The sequence below is a fragment of the Chiloscyllium punctatum genome, chromosome 4 (assembly GCF_047496795.1).
Source record: "Chiloscyllium punctatum isolate Juve2018m chromosome 4, sChiPun1.3, whole genome shotgun sequence".
NCBI lineage: Eukaryota > Metazoa > Chordata > Chondrichthyes > Orectolobiformes > Hemiscylliidae > Chiloscyllium > Chiloscyllium punctatum.
The window spans coordinates 46,918,458-46,940,539 of record NC_092742.1 but is presented as its reverse complement, the minus strand read 5'-3'; the positions used below and the strand labels follow the sequence as shown (position 1 = coordinate 46,940,539).

The window sequence follows — 22,082 nt, the reverse complement described above, 5'->3', positions numbered from 1 at the left end:
TGGTTGGTTATCATTACTAACAATGTCACATGCCATGATGGGTCATGAAGGAAATCTTGTGAACCAGCTCCAGTCATAACTTTTCACCAAAACAAAAATTGGCTACATTTCACTTGATATTGGATGTTTGTTCTCTAGCTTGAACTGGAGTTAAATGAGCCATGGTTTGTCAAGAATTATGACATTTTAAATTACTGAGGCAGTTTGGGAGCACCTGCCTTCGTAAGTACCCAAGGTTAGAATTCCAAATATGGAATTTCCCTTCTTTCTTGTTGAACAGAATGCCTATTTGCATTTGCAATGATCTGAAAGTATAACAGTCTAAGGAGGAATCTGTAAATATATACTAAAGGGCTTTAATATGCAGTAAAAAGATCATCTGTGGTGCAAATATCGAGAAAAATATCCCATGAGTGAAAAAAGTTTAACCAAGGTAAAGAATGTCAACAATTCGTATTGGTGCAAATATTCCTCAACACAAAAAGAAAAATAGTCTTGAGGTCCTACAGGCTGAGTGCAAGGATAGGCTTGGAATGAAGAAAGCAAATTACAAGAGTGGGTCAGACCTCACACCATGGCCTCCAACGCAGAATAGTTGACTTTGAACTCTTAGAAGAAAATCTTGTTCAAACCAAGATGACAGTGAGTGAATTAGGCTGGGTTGCTAAAGAAATTTTGTCTAATAGCATCTGCACACAGTAGGGAAATAAACTATGAAAGTGGCCTTTTATAACTCAATGGATGTCCAAAGATTCAACTGCTGTTTGTAGGTATTGCAATATCTAGTGCATGGGGTAGTATGGTGGCTCAGTGGTTAGCACTGCTGCCTCACAGCGCCAGGGATCCAGGTTCAATCCCAGTCTTGGGCAACTGTGTGCAGTTTGCACATTCTCCCCGCTTCCGCTGGGTGCTCCGGTTTCCTCCCACAGTCCAAAGACATGTAGATTAAGTGAATTGACCGTGCAAAGTTGCCCGTAGTGTCCAGGGATGTGCAGACTAGGTGGATTAGATACGGGAAATGCAGAATTACAGGGATAGGGTAGGTGGGTAGGATATTCTTCAGATGGTCAGTGTGGACTCAATAGGCAGGGTCACCTGCTTCCATACTATAGGGATTCTACAATTCTATGCAGCTTACATGTAACATGGATGATCTGATAAAGGTGGTTAGGAAGATCTAAATTCATGTTTTTCTAAACCTAGTTTCTTCCTTGCTCCCTCTCCTGAAGGTCATGACTCATATGTTTGTCTTGTGAGAGGAAGTAAAAGGACTACAGATGCATGATCAGAGTCAAATAAAAGGAGTGTGGTGCTGGAAAAGCACAGCTGGTCAAACAGCATCCGACATATGTTTGTCTTGTGAGAGGAAGTAAAAGGACTACAGATGCATGATCAGAGTCAAATAAAAGGAGTGTGGTGCTGGAAAAGCACAGCTGGTCAAACAGCATCCGAGGAGCAGGAGAATCAACGTTTTGAGCATAAGCTCTTCATCAGGAGTATGTTTCTCTTGCACCTCGTTAAGCTGTATGCTGAGTGAGTCAGTTTTAAGGTTTTCATGATTCTTGTGTTTCAGTAGCATGCCATGGTGAGTTTTAACAGCAAAAGAATCATAAAGATGTACAGCATGGAAATAGACACTTCAATCCAACTCATCCATGCCGACCAAATATCCCAATCCAATCTAGTCCCACCTGCCAGCGCCTGGCCCATATCCCTCCAAACCGTTCCTATTCATATACCCATCCAAATGCCTTTTAAATGTTGCAATTGTACAAGCTTCCACCACTTCCTCTGGCAGCTCATTCTATACACGTACTACCCTCAGCATGAAAACGTTGCCCCTTAGGTCTCTTTTATATCTTTTCCCTCTCACCCTAAACCTATGCCCTCTAGTTCTGGATTCTGCCACATCAGGGAAAAGACTTTTGTCTCTTTATCCTATCCATGCCCCTCATGATTTTATACACTTCTATAAGGTCACCCTTCAGCCTCCGACGCTCAAGGGAAACTGCCCTAGCCTAGTCAACCTCTCCCCATAGTTCAAATCCTCCAACCCTGGCAACATCCTTGTAAATCTTTTCTGAATCCTTTCAAGTTTCACAACATCTTTCCAATAGGAAGGAGACCAGAATTGCAAGCAATATTCCAACAGTGGCCAAACCAATGTCCTATACAGACACAACATGACCTCCCAACTCCTGTACTCAATACTCTGGCTAATAAAGGAAAGCATACCAAACACCTTCACTATCCTACCTAACTGCGACTCCACTTCCTTACATGGGTTTAAAACATGCTGGAAATTAATGAAAATTATATTAAATAACCTGAGATTTAGTTTCCACTTGAGATAACTGGCTTACTTCAAAAATATCATTTAAGCACAGAGAAGGAATTTAGTGCTTCACCAGTAGTAAAGCATTATGTCTTCTCAAAGGCATTGATGCCTCTCCACAGTGCCAATGGAAACATTTAATGTTGAGGTAAATTGGCAAGAACATGAGTCGTGTACAAAGTACCTTACCAAAACAAACCTTGATGTACAAGTTTGGAAGTGTTTACCTGTGCCTCACTGAGACCAAGTTCTAACATTTCCAGAGACTTGCGGATCATGTTGGATTTCTCTTCAACCAAGTTCATCTCATCATCTTTCTTAAGACATTTCAGGGTTTCCAGCAGGCTATGCAAAATAGAGTTGTGCTCATTTTTTAAGGCTTCAAGTCCTTGGATCACTTGCTTTGTCTTGCCAATAATCTCTTCTTGTGACAGCTTTTCCAGTTTATCTTCCTTTAAATACACCATTGTGGACATGGTGTCATACATCCTAAAAAAAACAGATTAAGTAGAATAAACACGTTAAAATGGTCTGAACAACTAACGCATTAACCTTGCAATCTGCAATGATAAATTTGAAGAATGTGACTAAAATTTGTGACATGCAAGTTTTCTAACAGGGAGGAGACATTATCGGTTTGCGATAATTAATCCATAGCAATTGCTGAAATACCATGGAGGTGTCTCAGTCATATACAGTCATTTCACAATTTAAAATGAAATGCAAAGGATTATGGGATCAAAATAAATGTGAAGAGTGAGAGAAAGTCTATAGCCTTAAAACTTGTCTTTAAACATTTAGACTACAACATAATGCTGAATTATAGAACACACTTATTGCACTATAAAATAGACAGGCAGGAAGGCTCAGAAAAGGGGGAAACTTAAAAAATGCAAAAGATAGGGACACCTGGGCTCACCAAGTGATAACTGGATGCTGTAAGACAATTAAGAACATTTGCCTTAGCATCTGTGAATCTGTGTGAACAGGACACCAGGTGATAACATTCACAGCTGTTCCCTTGTGAAATTAATGAGTGTTTGATTCTGACCCTGAAACGAAACTCGGTACAATTAAAAACTTTGTAATTAACGGTTAGATGCTGCCAATTATAATAGTTTTTTATTAACCCTTGGAAGTGGGGCAGTCACAGGGAGAAAAGAAATCTATGCTGTTACAAAACCCTAACTTGAGAGTTCAAAAGGACACGAGAGAGAGAGAGAGGCCATTTTAGTGCCAAGGCTGTTGAATCCAGTAGAAAATTAACTTGGTGCTTATCTGCTTTGGATTGAATTTAATTGCATTTTGAGACTTTTTGATGATTTTGAGTAGCCATTACAGGTTATGAAATGCAAACTCTGTAAAAGGAAATATTAATAAAGCTTTAACTTACTTGCTGTTTTACAGACCTTACAGATTGCCCCACTGTCAATTCTAACTAATCAAACCATATGTTTTATTTGAATTTGAATCAAACTTGAAAAGAAGGCATGTTTAATTCGAGACTAATAAATTATTTTAAATACAACATTTTAGCCTCAGGTACAGAATGATTCTGTGCTTAAGATAAAAAGCAGGAACCGGCCCCAGCTTAAAATTCTTGTAAACCTTACATTGAAGAGATTCTGACAATCGGTTGGGAAGCCATTTTACGGTCAAAGGTTTGCCCTCCTTGCTAAGAAGCCATTTCGTAAAACAATTATATCAGACATGTGAACTGAGCAAGGTTACCTTATGACATCTCCCACTTAATTTAGACTGGTACTTCTTTATAGGAACTTATATCACCACCAGATGCCAACTCAGCTGGATTTGTTTTTCCCACCTGATGGCCTCAAGACCAGTAGAAGTGATCAGTCAAGCACACACAGATCTGTCAATTAACTTCTCTTGCTTACGAATTATTGTCTTTCATTGTTATCTGTCTAACTAAGAACATGCTATGTTTTGTAAACTTTTGTATAAAGGAAGCGACTTTGTATCAGTACATTGGAATAGCCTGCTGGGGCACCTGAAAAGCTGGTACCCTACTCTCCTAGGTTATTAGAACCTAGTTAGTTTAGCTATCAGTGTAATGTTGTAACAGTGATGCTATTAGTGAATAAAGGGGATGACTAAAATTTAACTAAACTATCTGTAAGAAGCTTTTATTCCAGACTTCCTGAGACAAACCAAGAGAGAGGCTTTACAGATCTGAGTCCACAAGGGATTCTCTGGGCCGTCTCAAATCTGTACTTTAACAAGTACTAAGTCCAAGCCTAAACAAGCCTCAGATATCACTGGGAACTCAAATTGCTTCATTATTAGAGTAGGAAATGTGGCACTTGATTAGGCCATTGAAATGTGGTTGATTGTATAACACGCATTTCAGAATGTAATAAAAGTTCATTTTGTAACAGCTGCACTCTTGAAGAAACTAAAACAGATGAACTGGACTACATATAAAAAGTGATTTTCATTGCTTCCTATAATACCATCGGAACATCTCTATATTGTACAGTATAGATATGAAATAGATGCATAACTATCGTGAAAATAATTATCAGGACTTAAAGAGTGAGCTGAATATTCAGGATTGGTTTCATTCATTTTCCGAAAGGAAGATAACAACAGTTCATTTGTAGAGATGATGTTAAAATAATTCAATCACAAGAAATCCATAAATTATCACATTCTAAATCAGCATTCCAATCAATGCCGATTCTCTAAAAACTGTACCACAGATTAATTCGGCAGGGTTTACCCTTAACTTTCATCAGGCATAGCATCCTGGATACATAAGAAGCTGAAAGGCTTGATGTGATAGCTTGGTGATTGCTGGCAATTATCATAAACATTGCAATTAGTTTCGCACGTGATATAAATGGCAAATGTAGAACAAGATCAGAAAAAAATGATGTTAATCACCAATGGGTTCTTCATTTGAATGAAGAGTGTTTAGGAAGGAGAACAATTTCTCCACTATCTGGGTGCATGCCATCTGTTTCGTGATAAATTCATACAGTCATAGACTTGTATAGCACGGGAAGAGACTTTTTGACCCAACTTGCCCACGCTAACCAGATATCTTAAATTAATGTAGTCCCATTTGGCCCATATCCCTCGAAACCCTTCCTATTCATGCACCCATCCAGATGCCTTTTAAATGCTGTAATTGCACGAGCATCCACCACCTTCCCGGTAGCTCATTCCATACATGCACCACCCTCTGTGAGAAACAGATGTCCCTCAGATCCCTTTTAAATCTTTCCCCTCCCATCTTAAACCTAGTTCTGGACTCCCCAGCCCCAGGGAAAAGACTCTGTCTGCATACCCTATCCATGCCCCTCATGATTTTATAAGTCATTCAGGCCCCAACACTCCAGGGAAACAGCCACAGCTTATTCAGCCTCTCCCAGCTCAAACCCTCCAACCCTGACAACATCCTTGTAAATCTTTTCTGAACCCTTTCAAGTTTCACAACATCCTTCCTATAAGAGAGACCAGGATTGCATGCAGTATGTCCTGTACAGCTGCATCATGACCTCCCAATTCCTATACTCAAAGCACTGACCAACAAAAGGAAAGCAGACCAAATGCCCTCTTCACAATCCTACCTACTGCCAAGTTCTAAACAAACAAAATTTATTTACAAAATTACAGAATAAAACACAAAAACAGGAAACCAAATACCGGATAACCTATCCTATCCAAACGCAACTTAATGATGCTGTTCCAAAAATACTTGCAACAGTCCAAAACACTCATCCCTTAGCACAAACAGTAAAAACAACTTACAGCTTGTGAAGTCAGAGAGAGAGAGTGCTCAGCAGCATTTTTCACACATCTCCTGCTGCAACTGAACTCATTAAAGTTCTAAACTGAATTTAAAAACTCCATCTAAATGAAAGCTAGCTACACAGCTAGCTGGCTACTCTCCTTTGATTATACTATTTTTTTTTAAGACATGAAAGTCTTAGTTTGGAGGTGTTATCTGTTAGAGTAAACCAAAGGGCCCCAGATAAAACTTTCAAACCCAACCTAGTTGGAATCTTGGGTCATTAGAACTTCTCTGAAAAAAGCTTAAGGGCATAGTAACCTCATAAAAAGAACCAGTATTGTGAAACACTTTAAATCAAAATAACTTTACTGAACAAAAATCAGTGAATCACAACTGACTGTTCAGTTACATTAAAAGTACAGTAAAGAAGTACTTATTTTCTAAACCAAACTTCCTAACTGTTTTCTCATCTGACTTCCATCCTCAATATGAAAAAAAAGGATTGACCACTTTGTCAAAGATCTGTACGAAGGGTTTGTAAAAAGGTTGAGCTGTTTTTGGGCCTTCCACTTACATTTGTCAAGGTTCTCTTCTCAAAGTTCTCCCAACTGTGCTCAATCCAACAAGTGAGGCCCTTCAATGCATCATGTTCATGCTAATCATTGAATACCTGTCCACTCTAGCCCCAATTTCCAGCATATGTTCTGTAGCTTTGTATGCTAGAGCATTTCAGGTGTTCACTTAAATACTTTTGAATGTTGTGATAGTTCCTCCTTCTACCAACCTTATATCCTCCACTCTCTGGACAAAAACATTTTTCCTTAAATCTACACACCCTGGTCACTTACTCCTCTATTAAGTAAAAATTTTATGTGTATCTACCCTGCCTATATCCCTTACTTGTGTACATCTCAAATCAGGCCCCTGTCAGCCTTCTCTGCACAAAAGAAAACAACCCCAGCCTCTTTCAATGCAACACTCTAACCTAGGTAACATCCTGGTGAATCTTCTCTGTACCCTCTCTACTGCATTCACATCTTTCCTAACGAGTGGTGACCAGAACTGCATATAGCACTCCAGATGTGGCCTAACTAATGTCTTATCTATCATAACCTCCCAACTTTTGTATTCAATGCCTCATTTAATAAAGGCAAGTATCCCATTTGTCTTCATTCACATTACTCATGTATCCCATTGCCATCAAGGATCTATTATGATGCACACCAAGATTCTTCTGATCCGCTCTACTTCATTGGATCCTACCATTCCTTATGTACTCCTTACCTTATTAGACCTCTCAAGTGCATCACCTCCATTTTTATGGATTAATTTCCACTTGCCACCATTCTGCCCATTTGACCAGCCAATCTATATCATTCTGTATTCTAAGGCTTTCCTCCTTGCTAGTTACGACATTAGTTTTCATGCAAACTGCAAATTTACTGATCAAGTCTCCTACATTCATCTCTAGATTATTAATACACACCACAAACAGCATTATGTCACAAGCATAACCTTCATATGTCATCCTCTGCCTCATGCCATTAAATCAATTTGCATCCAATTGCTAAATTGCACTGGATACCATGGGCTCATGTCTTCTTGACCAATCTCTCATGAAACACATCAAAAGTCCATGTGAAATCAATTATACTACCTTCATCTACACAATTTGTTACCTCCTCAAAACTCCATCAAACCTGGCAGAAATTATCACCATCGAATATGACATGTTAACCATGATGGTTTAATCCTCGTCTCTCCAGATAGAGATGAATTCTATCCCTAAGAAAATTTTCTAACAGTTTTTCTATTGCTGAAATTATAGCTCCCTAGTCGATCCTACGATCCTTCATGATTAATGATATCATATCAGCTGTCCTCTCGTTCTCTGGTACCTCTCCTGTGACTAGAAAGGATTTGAAAATTAATGTCAGCATCATGGACTTAGACATCTTTGCTCAGAATAGTAATGGTTCTATGATGCTTTTATTCTAGAGTCTTGAACCTGGAACTCTTCTTGGTTGCGCTCTCGCAAAAGTGTAACTCAACATTAAGGATCTTTCAATTAACAAGAGGTTTAAACTCTTTTAGCCAGCAAACCAAAATGTAATCTTTTTAAAAAATTACACAAAGTACTTAGTTTACCAAGTCAAGTATTTATGGCTCACTACTAATTGTTCTTTAGGTGGTGCTGTGAACTGCCTTCTCGAACCTCTGTAGTCCATATTGTGTAGGTAGATACATAGTGCTAATATTAAGGTACATCCAAGATTCTGGCCCAGCAACAGTGCGGAAACAGGAATTTGATTAAGCTAAGCTGTTGTTCAACTAGTCGTCCATCTGCTGTCCCAATTTTGGCATAAGCCCCAAAAGGTAACAAGGATAACTTTGCAGGATCAACATGGCTGCCTCTGGCACTTCCAGAGCTAATTCAAAGTGGTGGCAATTTCATTCATTTGACATTTCTGTAATAAAAATGAGTACCTTATGAGGCCATTTTAGAGGGGTTCTAAACATCATTGGAAGAAGTTATATTGTGTTTTGCAACCAGCTTGCTTAATTTATTTTTTTTAAATATGCTCAAAACAGAACATAACCTCTCACCCAATACAAACTTCTCTTTTTAACCCTTTTGCATTTCTATTATTTTGTTCTTCCAGGCAACTAGTTAACTTAAACACAGCAACAAGAAAGGAAGCAGGGAGAGGATTTAATAAGGCCAAGAATCAAGGACCCAACCTTTCAGCTTAAACCCAGCAGCAAGACAGGAGGCATGGTTTTATACCTGCAGCTTTAGGGAACTGATAATTAGAGGGAGAAAATCAAGTAGTGAAATCAAAGGGAAGTGGTGGATTGATTTGTTTGTGATTTGAAAAACTTTTTTTGGAAAAACAGATTAATTGAGAAACAATAGGAACAAGTAAAAGTCAAGGCCAATTTAATAAAGTAATATAATAAAGTAAAGCAAGGCAAGGAATTAAAGTTGGCATAAAGGAAGTTTAAAACTGATTAAGAAAAATCAAGTTTAAACTCAAGACAATGGACTGCACATGTACAAGTGCTTGCAGCTGAAGAAATACAAGTTCAAAATCTCAGTTGATTAAAAACACTGGCACATCTGCAAGGCTAAGAGTTAAGTAGATAGCATGTTTAGAGAGGTGGTCACACTGCAGCTTTGGAGTTTAGAGGAAAGAAGGCAACTGAAGGCAGTTCAAGAGAAATAGGAAGATGCAGGGATCCACTGACATCCCACTCACAAACTGATTTTCCCTTTCAGAGACTGATTTAGAGTACGGGATCCTCAGGGGAATGCCTTTAGAGCCATGTTTGTGGCACTTCCTGCAAGCTCATCTGTACAGCAGGGGAAGAAGAACAAAGAAGTAGAGGATTCATTACTTAAGGAAACAAGCTAATGTTTCAGTGTTTGTAATGGTGATTCCAGCATTGCATGTTGTCTTCCTGTTGACAGGGTCAAGGATCTCACAGAGCAGCTACAAGACATTTTTCTGGGGAAGGATAACAACCAGAGGTCATTAGCATTCTTGGTATCAATAACACAGGTGGGAAGGGAATGTGATCCTGCAATCAGAATATAGGGAGCTACATAGAAAATTAGCAAGCAAGGCCTCAAAAATGTAGTAATCTCTGGATTACTTCCAGTATCACAAGCAAGCAACTACAGAAATAGAAGGATAAGGCAGATGAATGCCTGGCCAGAAAGATGGCACAGGAGGGAAGGCTTTAGATTTGTGGGACAAGATGTGAATAAAGATGTGTGGGGCTTTTCTTGAATTCAATATGCTGCCATAATTACGTCAACTGTTCCTCATCTAACATGAAAGTCATATTAATTGTAAGTACACCAAGCATAAAAGATAAGTGACAATCCCATTTTAAAAATACCTACATGATTTTTTTTTTAAACTTGTTGTGGAAAGTAGTGAAGTATCACAATGATTGCTACAGACAAACTTGCTTTGCTTCCATTTTTATAGCTGAGTAGAGGATTGATGAGGGCAGAACAATGGATGTGATCAATATGGACTTCAGTAAGGCGTTTATCAAGGTTTCTCATGGTAGACTGGTAAGCAAGATTAGATCACATGGAATACAGGGAGAACTAGCCATTTGGATACAGAGCAGGCTCAAAGGTAGAGGGTGGTGGTGGTGAAAGATTACCTTTCAGACTGGAGGCCTGTGACCAGTGCCATATCACAAGGATCGATGCTGGGTTCACTGCTTTTTGTCAATTATATAAATGATTTGGATGTGAACATAAGAGTTATAGTTAGTAAGTTTGCAGATGACACCAATAATAGAGGCGTAGAAGACAGTGAAAAAGGTTACCACAGAGTACAATGGGATCTTGATCAGATGGGCCAATAGACCGAGGACGGGCAGATGGAGTTTAATTTAGATCAATGTGAGGTGCTCCATTTTGGAAAGACAAATCAGGGCAGGACTTATATACTTAATGGTAAGGTCCTGTGGAGTGTTGCTGAACAAAGAGACCTTGGAGTGCAGGTTGATAGCTCCTTGAAAGTAGAATCACAAGTAAATAGGATAATGAAGTTGGCATTTGGTATCTTTCCTCTTTTGGTTAAAACATCAAGTACAGGAGTTGAGAGGCCATGTACTTAGAGGGTACGTTTGCCAATATTCTTATCATGTAAAATAAATAATTAATATTACCACAAGACAGAGCTAGAGAGACAAAAATATACGACAGCAACAAAGAGATTTTGTGGCTTTATCTCCTGGAGGAGTGTAGGGATCTTGTAGGAGGCTCACCGTGTACTCCCGTCCTCTGAGGAACAAGAGGATACAAAACTTGCACTGTGCCTCTCTGTTGCTGTTGATGGAGATTGGCTATGGATGTCTTTATGGCAACAATATTGTGTCTTCCAGTTCATCGCCTCCGACTCCCAACCCCCTCCACCAGATGGTGGGAGGTGGTCTGGAGTCATCGGTTGGAAACAATCCTGCCTTAATCCCACTACAGGGACAACAGCAAGGGGATACCCTACAGGGCCCACTTAGAAATTTGGCAGCACACATGTGGAAACACCACTTCTAAGCTCCTTTTCATATCACAAATGATCCCAATTTCAAACTTTATTTTTAAATTCATGAGATGTAGAGATAACTGCCAAGGTTAGTACTTACTGCCCTTTCTAATAGTCATTGAGAAGTCAACAATAAAAGTGCATATGCCTACTGTGCTGGTAGGGAGGGAGTTTAAGCATTTTGCCCCAGCTACAGCAAAGGGTTAGCAATATACTTTAAGTGAGGATTGAGCACAGTAACCATGGCTGGCACGTGGTGAGCAGAGTCCAGTAACAAAGACAAGTGTGCTCGAATTCATACACTGGTGAAACAGAAAATGCCAATGGAAAAAATGGGGTAATATCACAGCTTATAAATTAAGGGAATTATGCAAAAACACACAAACGATAAAAGAAGTACTCTCTAGAGATTCACTTTTCCATGGTAACAGAACAGTACATTCTGTTGTGCTAACAGGCTGAACATTGGAGGACTGCAGATAACTATCAATGAGGAAATAACCCACAATCAGCACCATTATCTACACTACTTCCTGCCTCTAAGGTCTCTTCAGGATCTGAACCAGCTAACAATAATATATCAGCCTATTTACCATTCAGTGACTGGTGAAATATTTTGGCTCTAAGGCCTGAGATAATATTATTGACTTCAGAAGATGTCTAATTTATCAATAGAATGTTTCATGTGTAACAACTCTCATGCATGAGTAAGATTTCTAAGTAATCAGCAATCTCTTAACTAGATTAAATAAACAGTGATTTCCTATAAAATATTCACAGTTATTCATTTCCATCTTTTAAAGAAGTTATTTAAAATGATCTGGTAATCCAGTCATTTTACTGGCACTATTTAGTTTCATATTCAAGTACTAAGTTTAGCTAAATGGTCAGAAGAAAAAGTTTCATTAATCTTCCAATACTACACCATTTAACCTAACTACACCAAAATCTATAAAGAATTTTAAGCAAAGAGATTGCTGAATCAATTCTAGATCTAGGTCCTGGACCCCAAACCTCATGCTATTCCTAGATATTCTAACTATTCTCAGTCTTCCTACTATCAAATTCCTGACAAAAACTGTTGCACATTTTCTCTAGCAATGGTTACTGTGCCCCCTTAGGGCCCTTGATTATCTATTATTTGTGGAATGCTTTTCTATATTCACTTCTAATATAACTCTTCAAATAATGTTATTCAAAGCAGAAGCTGTCTCAGCTTCCCCAAATATCATGAATTATCACAAAGATGTTCAAAAAGAGCACACCATTTTAGAACTATGCATCCTGTGCATCAGTTTTGAACATCCCTATGGGATGTTATTAGGGACTTTCACAACAAAGCCTAACCTGCACTTGCTTGACTCCTTTAGAACAAAGTAAAATTTCCAAGGTACAACACAGGAATAAAATTAGGCAAAATTGGACATTGAGCCACATACAAAAAAAATTAGTATAGATGAAGGCAGCTTTTAGAGAGAGTTTTAAAAGGCGGAGAGAAGCAGAAATGTATTTAGTAAGGTAATTCCAGACCTTAGGGCCTTGGTAACTGCAGTCAATTACTGCAATATGCATTGAGTACTTTTAAAAATGACCCAACAATCTGAATGCAAGGTATGTGAAAAATATATGCTGAACTAAATTCAACATGAAATTTCATTGTTTAGAATCCTTTGGACACAACTTGAAATTTTTGCAGCAGAGAGTGGCGGGAGCTGGGCGGAAGTGAAGTCGGAGTACAAAACCGGTCGGGAAAGTAAGTGATTGTTATTTGAGTGGGTGCGTTCTAGACCCCAGGTCCTACAAAGTAGGGCCTCCCTCCCACACTCCCTCCTCCTCTAACCTAAATAAAAAGTCCACAGATTTGCCCCAAAAAGAGGGTCCAAGGAAGTTCCTGTGGATTGAAGAGTGAGGCTTTAGCTCAGGAGTCTTTGACAAGGAGGTCGAGTGAAGTGATTTCGCCACAGTTGAAGAGGGTGAAGGCATGACTGCCAAGCTGGTTCAGTGTGCTACATGCTTGATGTGGGAGGTCAATGACTCTGGTGTGTCTGGCTCGTGTAAGTGTGGAAAGTGTGTGCACATTCAGATACCCCGGGGGAAGTACCTGTCAGGAACAAGTTGAATCTTTTGGAAACAGTAGAGACAGATGACACTGCCAGTCCGTGAGGCGGCCAGGTCTGTCAATCAAAAGTTGGCGTGGAGGCAGAGCGGAAGAGTCGGACATCGCACAGAGCCGGGGTCATAGGGGACTCCATAGTGAGAGGAACTGAGCAGGGTTTTTGTGGCAGCAGGCGGGACTTAAGGATGGTGTGTTGCCTTCCTGGTGCCAGGGTTAAAGACATCACAGATAGAGTGCAGGAAATCCTCAAGGACGAAGGTGAAGAGCCAGATGTCGGCACAATTGATGTCGGGAAGAAGAGGAGGAACATACTACAGCGGGACTTCGGAGAAGGCTGAAAAGCAGGACGTCCAGGGTGGTTATCTCCGATTTGCTTCCAGTTCCTCGGGCTGGTGAGGCCAGAAACAGGGAGATAATGGACTTGAACGTGTGGCTGGGGAACTGGTGCAGGAAGCAAGGATTAAGTTCTTGGATCACTGGGGTATGTTTTGTGGTAAGCATAAATTATACAAGAGAGACGGTTTGCACCTTAATAGGTTAGGGACCAGCATTCTGGCAGGCAGGTTTGCTACTGCAACACAGCTACGTTTAAACTAAGTAGGGGTGGGGGGGGAAACAAACTGGATGTTTAAGAAGGAAATTGCAGGGAAAGTTAGAACAAGAGAAGTCAAGAAAGACAACTGTATCAATGAGGCAGAAAACTCAAAAAGGGATCATGCTGTAAGGTTGAGTGACATAGGAGTTGATGGGAAGGGTGAGAGCAGGAACAAATTAAAAATACTATACATGAATGCACGAAGCATTAGAAATAAGATGGATAAGCTTGAGGCTCTTTTGGAAATTGGCAGATAAGATATTGTGGGGATAACTGAGACATAGCTTCAAGTGGACAGGACCTGGGAAATGAATATTCAAGGCTACACGTGCTATCGTAAGGACAGACTGACGGGCAGAGGGGGTGGGGTGGCCATGTTGGTAAGGGATGATATTCAGTCCCTTGCGCGGGGGGACATAGAATCAGGGGATGTAGAGTCAGTGTGGATAGAGCTGAGAAATTCTAAGGGTAAAAAGACCCTCTTGGGAGTTATCTACAGGCCCCCAAACAGTAGTCTGGATGTCGGATGTAAGTTGAATCAGGAGCTGAAATTGGCCTGTCACAAAGATGTTACTACAGTTGTTATGGGGGATTTCAACATGCAGTTAGACTGGGAGAATCAGGATAGTATTGGACCTCAAGAAAGAGACTTTGTGGAGTGCCTCAGAGATGGATTCTTAGAACAGCTGGTGCTGGAGCCTACCAGGGAGAAGGCAATTCTGGATCTGGTATTGTGCAACGAACCAGAATTAATCAGGGACCTAGAAATGAAAGAGCCATTGGGACGTAGTGACCATAATACAATAAGCTTCAATCTGCAATTTGAGAGGGAGAGGGTACAATCGAAAGTGACAATATATCTGTTGAATTAAGGGAACTATGGAGCTATGAGGGAGGAGCTGGCCAAAGTTCAGTGGTGCAATACCTTAGCAGGGATGACAGTGGAGGAACAATAGCGGATATTTCTGTGTATAATGTAGAAGATGCAGGATCAGTTCATTCCACAAAGGAAGAAGAACCCTAGGAGGAGGCATGGGTGGCCGTGGCTGACGAGGGAAGTTAAGGAACATATAAAGTTAAAAGAGAAAAAATATAACGTAGCAAAGATAAGTGGGAAAACGGAGGACTGGGAAGCTTTTAAAGAACAGAGGATTACTAAGAAGGAAATACGCAGAGAAAAATGAGGTACGAAGGTAAACTGGCCAAAAATATAAAGGAGGATAGCAAAAGCTTTTTTAGGTATGTGCAAGGCAAAAAAATTGTTAAGACTAAAATTGGGCCCTTGAAGACAGAAACAGGGGAATATATTACAGGGAACAAACAAATGGCAGAAGAATTGAATTGGTACTTCACATCTGTGTTCACTGGGGAAGGCACAAGCAATCTCCCTGAGGTAACAGTGGCTGAAGGGAATTTATATTTGCCAGGAATTGGTGTTGGAGAGACTGTTAGGTCTGAAGATTGATAAGTCCCCGGGGCCTGATGGTCTACATCCCAGGGTACTGAAGGAGGTGGCTCGAGAAATCGTGGATGCGTTGGTGATTATTTTCCAGAGTCCGATAGATTCTGGATCAGTTCTTGCGGATTGGAGGGTGGCTAATGTTGTACCACTTTTTAAGAAAGGTGGAAGAGAGAAAGCGGGAAATTATGGACCAGTTAGTCTGACCTCAGTGGTGGGAAAGATGCTGAAGCTGAAAATGTGTTGCTGGAAAAGCGCAGCAGGTCAGGAAGCATCCAAGGAACAGGAGAATCGACGTTTCGGGCATCAGCCCTTCTTGATTTTCAGCTCTGATCTCCAGCATCTGCAGTCCTCACTTCCTTCCGGAAAGATGCTGAAGTCTATTATAAAGGATGAAATTTCGACACATCTGGATGGTAGTAACAGGGTAGGTCATAGTCAGCATGGATATATGAAGGGGAAATCATGCTTGACTAATCTTCTGGAATGTTTTGAGGATGTAACTCTGAAGATGGACGAGGGAGATCCAGTAGATGTAGTGTACTTGGACTTTCAGAAAACTTTTGATAAAGTCCCACATAGGAGGTTAGTGAGCAAAATTAGGGCACATAGTATTGGGGCAAGGTACTAACTTGGATTGAAAGTTGGTTGGCTGATAGGAAACAAAGAGTAGTGATAAACGGCTCCATTTCAGAATGGCAGGCAATGACCAGTGGGGTACCGCAGGGATCAGTGCTGGGACCGCAGCTTTTAACAATATATGTTAATGATATAGAAGAAGATGGTATTAGTAATAACATTAGCAAATTTGCTGATGATACTAAGCTGGGTGGCAGGGTGAAATGTGAGGAGGATGTTAGGAGATTACACAGTGACCTGGACAGGTTAGGTGAGTGGTCAGATGCATGCAGATGCAGTTTAATGTGGATAAATGTATGGTTATCCACTTTGGTGGCAAGAACAGGAAGGCAGATTACTACCTCAATGGAATCAATTTAGGTAAAGGGGCAGTACAAAGAGATCTGGGTGTTCTTGTACACCAGTCAATGAAGGTAAGCATGCAGTTACAGCAGGTAATGAAGAAGGCTAATAGCATGCTGGCCTTCATAACAAGAGGGATTGAGTATAGAAGCAAAGAGATTCTTCTGCAGCTGTACAGGGCCCTGGTGAGACCACACCTGGAGTACTGTGTGCAGTTCTGGTCTCCAAATTTGAGGAAAGACATTCTGGCTATTGAGAGAATGCAGCGTAGGTTCACGAGGTTAATTCCTGGAATGGCAGGACTACCTTATGCTGAAAGACCGGAGCGATTGGGCTTGTATACCCTTGAGTTTAGAAGACTGAGGGGGGATCTGATTGAGACATATAAAAGATTATTAAAGGATTGGACACTCTGGCGGCAGGAAACATGTTTCCGCTGATGGGTGAGTGCCAAACCAGAGGACAAAGCTTAAAAATACAGGGTAGACCATTTAGGACAGAGATGAGGAGAAACTTCTTCACCCAGAGAGTGGTGGCTGTGTGGAATGCTCTGCCCCAGAGGGCAGTGGAAGCCCAGTCTCTGGATTCATTTAAGAAAGAGTTGGATAGAGCTCTCAAGGATTGTGGAATCAAGGGTTATGGAGATAAGGCAGGAACAGGATACTGATTAAGGATGATCAGCATGATCATATTGAATGGTGGTGTAGGCTCAAAGGGCAGAATGGCCTACTCCTGCACCTATTGTCTGTTTTAATCGTATTACACTAGTTTGAATAAACTACAGGGTTATTTAGCAGTATTGTTCTTTTCAAGGATGATATCCAATAGTCTCCCTGCAAGAGGAAGGATGTTATGAAACTTGGAATCTTGCTGAAAAGATCTACAAGGATAATTCCAGAGTTGAGCTATACCGGGAGGTTAAATAGGCTGTGCCTATTTTCCCTAGAAGGTCAGAGGTCAAGGAGCGACCTTATAGAGATTGCTAAAATCATAAAGGGCATGGATAGGGTCAATAGACAAGGTCTTTTCCCTGGAATGGGACAGTACAAAACTAGAGGGCATAGGTTTAAGGCAACAGGGGAAAAGATTTAAAAGGGACTCGAGGGGCAACTTTTTCATGCAGACGGTGATGCGTGTATGGAAACAGCGCCAGAGGAAGTGGTGGAGGCTGGTACAGTTACAACATTTAAAAGGCATCTGGAAGGGAATATGAATAGGAAGGTTTTAGAGGGATATGGGCCGAATGTTGGCAAGTGGAACTCGATTTACTTAGGGCAGCTGGTTGGCATGAACAAGTTGGACCAAAGGGTCTGTTTCCATGCTGTACAGCTCTTTGACTATGACTATAATATGGTAAAGATTAATCTAAGTTGCACCTTAACATGCACTAAATAAGTGTTGTTACGAGTAAGAAAAAATGCAACTTAAGCTTGTGTTTAGATCAAAATTCAATGGATAGAACATGCACAGTACTTTTTCAAATTTTCTGAAATACCACTAATTTACTAGCCTAAGAAATAAAATAAAATCACATTAAATTTGAAAATGGTCAATGCTGAGATGATCTGCATTTTCTGAAACTGAATTGTGTACTGTTGAATTTTATCTTCATTTCGAGAGAGTCATAGAGATGTACAGCATGGAAACAGACCCTTCGGTCCAACCAGTTCAGGCCGACCAGATATCCAAACCCAATCTCGTCCCACCTGCCAGCACCCGGCCCAAATCCCTCCAAACCCCTCCTATTCATATACCCATCCAAATGCCTCTTAAATGTTGCAATTGTACCAACCTCCTCCACTTCCTCTGGCAGCTCATTCCATACACGTACCACCCTCTATGTGAAAAGGTTGCCCCTTAGGTCCCTTTTATATCTTTCCCCTCTCACCCTAATCTTATGCCCTCTAGTTCTGCACTCCCCCACCCCAGAGAAAAGACTTTGTCTATTTACCCTATCCATGCCCCTCATAATTTTGTAAATCTCTATAAGATCACCCCTCAGTCTCCGATGCTCCAGGGAAAACAGCCCCAGCCTGTTCAGCCTCTTCTTATATCTCAAATCCTCCAACACTGGCAATGTCCTTGTAAATCTTTTCTGAACCCTTTCAAGTTTCACAACATCTTTCCGATAGGAAGGAGACCAGAATTGCAAGCAATATTCCAACAGTGGCCTAACCAATGTCCTGTAAAGCCGCAACGTGACGTCCCAACTCCTGTACTCAATACTCTGACCAATAAAAGAATGCATGCGAAACGCCTTCTTCACCATCCTATCGACCTGCGACTCCACTTTCAAGGAGCTATGAACCTACACTCCAAGGTCTCTCTGTTCAGCAACACTCGCTAGGACTTTACTGTTCATTGTATAAGTCCTGCTAAAATTTGCTTTCCCAAAATGCAGCAACTCAGTTATCTGAATTAAACTCCATCTGCCACTCCTCTGCCCATTCTGAGATCCTTTTGTAATCTGAGGTAACCTTCTTCGCTGTCCACTACACCTCCAATTTTGGTGTCATCTGCAAACTTACTAACCATACCTCTTATGCTCGCATCCAAATCATTTATGTAAATGACAAAAAAGTAGAGGACCCAGAACCAACCCTTGTGGTACTACATTGGTCACAGGCCTCCAGTCTGAAAAACAATCCTCCATCACCGCCCTCTGTCTTCTACCTTTGAGCCAGTTCTGTACCCAAATAGCTAGTCCTCCCTGTATTGTGAGATCTAACCTTACTAACCAGTCTCCCATGGGGAACCTAGTCGAACGCCTTACTGAAGTCCATATAGATCACATCTACTGCTCTGGCCTCATTAATCCTCTTTGTTACTTCTTCAAAAAACTCAATCAAGTTTGTGAGACATGATTTCCCACGCACAAAGCCATATTGACTATCCCTAATCAGTCTTTGCTTTTCCAAAGACATGTATATCCTGTCCCTCAGGATTCCCTCCAACAACTTGCCCACCACCGACATCAGGCTCGCTGGTCTATAGTTCGCTGGCTTGTCCTTACCACCCTTAAACAGTGGCAGCACGTTAGCCAACCTCCAGTCTTCTGGCACCTCACCTGTGACTATTGACGATACAAATATCTCAGCAATCACTTCTCTAGCTTCCCACAGAGTTCTAGGGTACAACTGATCAGGTCCTGGGGATTTATCCACCTTTATGCATTTCAAGACATCCAACATTTCCTCCTCTGTAATATGGACATTTTGCAAGGTATCACCATTTATTTTGCTACTTTCTATATCTTCCATATCCTTTTCCACAGTAAATGCTGATGCAAAATACTCATTTAGTATCTCCGCCATTTTCTGCGGCTCCACACAAAGGCCACCTTGCTGATCTTTGAGGGATTGAGGGGTGTTAGAATCGACATTTCGGGCATAAGCCCTTCTTTTTAACTCTGGTACTCCAGCATCTGCAGTCCTCACTTTCTCCTAGTTGATCTCTGAGGGGCCCTATTCTCTCCCTAGTTACCCTTTTCTCCTTAAATGTATTTGTAAAAACCCTTTGGATTCTCCTTAATTCTATTTGCCAAAGCTATCTCATGTCCCTTTTTTGCCCACATGATTTCCCTCTTAAGTATACTCCTACTTCCTTTATACTCTAAGGATTCACTCCATCTATCCTGTCTGTACCAGACATATGCTTCCTTCTTTATCTTAACCAAATTTCTTTAGTCATCCAGCATTCCCTATACTTACCAGCCTTTCCTTTCACCCTAACAGGAATATACTTTCTCTGGATGCTCGTTATCTCATTTCTGAAGGCTTCCCATTATCTGCAAATTTTTGGCACCAAGCAGTTTTCAAAAGTTCTTGCCTAATTCCATCAAAATTGGCCTTTCTCCAATTTAGAACTTCAACTTTTAGATGTGGTTTATCCTTTTCCATCGCTATTTTAAATCTAATAGTATTATGGTTGCTGGCCCCAAAGTGCTCCCCACTGACACCTCAGTCACCTGCCCTGCCTTATTTCCCAAGAGTCGGTAAAGTTTTGCACCTTCTCTAATAGGTACATCCACATACTGAATCAGAAAATTTTCTTGTACACACTTCAATTCCTCTCCATCTAACCCCTTAACACTGCAGCAGTCCTAGTCTATGTTTGGAAAGTTAAAATCCCCTACCATAACCACCCTATTATTCTTACAGATAGTTGATTGTCATGTTTGTTTGTGAGATACTGAGCAAAGCATGTCATTATGTAAGAAACAAAAGCTCACAGACAAAACATAAATGTTTACAATAAAAAGATTATAGTTGTTTACTAGGTGCTGCGATGCACTTAATTAATGTTGCTCCCAAAACCATAACAGGACACTACATACTCAGCGTAAAGTTTACACCAAAACCTTCCCCTGAGAGTTATAATGATCAGAAACTGAATTGGACCAGCAATATAAATACTGTAGCTACAAAAGCAGGTCAGAGGTTGGGAATCGTGCAACTCAACTCCTTTTTTCCTAGTGCTTGAATACAAGGTGGAGGTTTGGAAATATGATGGAGAAGTCAACCCTTGCATGGATGACTGCAGCTCAGGAAGCTCAACACTATCCAGCACAAATCAGCTCACTTAATAGGTACTTCATCCAACATTTATTCCCTTCACCAGTAACACATTTGCAAGATGTACAGCACTAACTCACCCAGGCTCTTTCAATAGCACTTTCCAAACCTGCTAAAGACAAAGGCAGAAAATGCATGGAGCACCAACACCTGCAAGTTCCCTTCAACTCATACATTGTCCTAGATGGGAACAACATCACTATTCCTTCTCTGTTACCAAATCAAACTTGAACTCTGTTAAATGCATTTAAGTTGAGATCCCCTTACATTTTGCCAGTTTGAAGATGACCGATTTACTCATGCTCACTGCTTCCAATTAGCCAGTCAAACTATTTATGCCAATACGCTACCCCCTACACAAAGAGCTTTTACTTTTCCCAATAACTTTGGATGTAGCACCTCATTGAATGCCTGCTGGAAATAAGCACAATGCATCCATTAACTTTCCTGTACCCACAATGTGTTACCTCCTCAAAGTACTCTACAAGACTGATCAAACATGATATCCCTTTCACAAAACCATATTGACTCTGCCTGATCACCTTGAACTTAACTGTGTCCTGTTTTAATGTCTTCAACAATGACTTCTAATATTTTTCCTTCAACACGTTATGCTAACTGGCCTGAACTTCCTGCTTTCTGTCACCATCTCTTCTTGATCGAAAGAGTTACATTTACTATTTTTTCAATCTAATGGGACTGTTGCAAATCAAGAATGTTTTACAAAATTAAATCCAATGCATGGATTTCCTCCCACAGTACAAAGATGTGCTGATTAGGTGGACTGGCCATGCTAAATTGCTCAGTGTCCAGAGGTACGCAGGCTGGATAGATTACCTATGAGAAATGAGACAGGGTGGAGGTTTTGGTAGGATGCTTTTTGAAGGGTCATGTGGACTCAATAGGCTGAATGGCCTACTTCCATTTTGTTGGGATTCTATGATGCGATGAAAATAAGTTATTGGCATAGAGAGAATGCAACAAAGATTCATCAGATTGGTTTCCAAGGTGGCAGGACTGTCCTATGGAGAGAGATTGGGCAAAATGGACTTGTATTCTCCAAGAATGAGGTGAACACATCGAAACCTACGAGATACCCAAAAGGATATGCATAGTAGATGCCAATATAATGTTTCTCCTGGTTGGGGAATCCAGAACTGGGGGCACAACTTAAAAATAAAGGAAGTATCACA

The 22,082-nt window shown here is 40.7% G+C and overlaps 1 protein-coding gene across 8 annotated transcripts in view; it reads right to left on the bottom strand.

The window, feature by feature from the left end:
- klc1a (kinesin light chain 1a) overlaps positions 1 to 22,082 on the bottom strand; it is a 98,748-nt gene that overhangs the window by 66,270 nt on the left and 10,396 nt on the right. For all 8 annotated transcript variants that reach the window (XM_072568591.1, XM_072568590.1, XM_072568592.1 and 5 more), the window contains exon 2: positions 2,563 to 2,824. In XM_072568591.1, the coding sequence (XP_072424692.1) occupies positions 2,563 to 2,823 (261 nt within the window). In that variant the 5' untranslated portion in view covers position 2,824. The remainder of the gene's footprint in view (positions 1 to 2,562; positions 2,825 to 22,082) is intronic.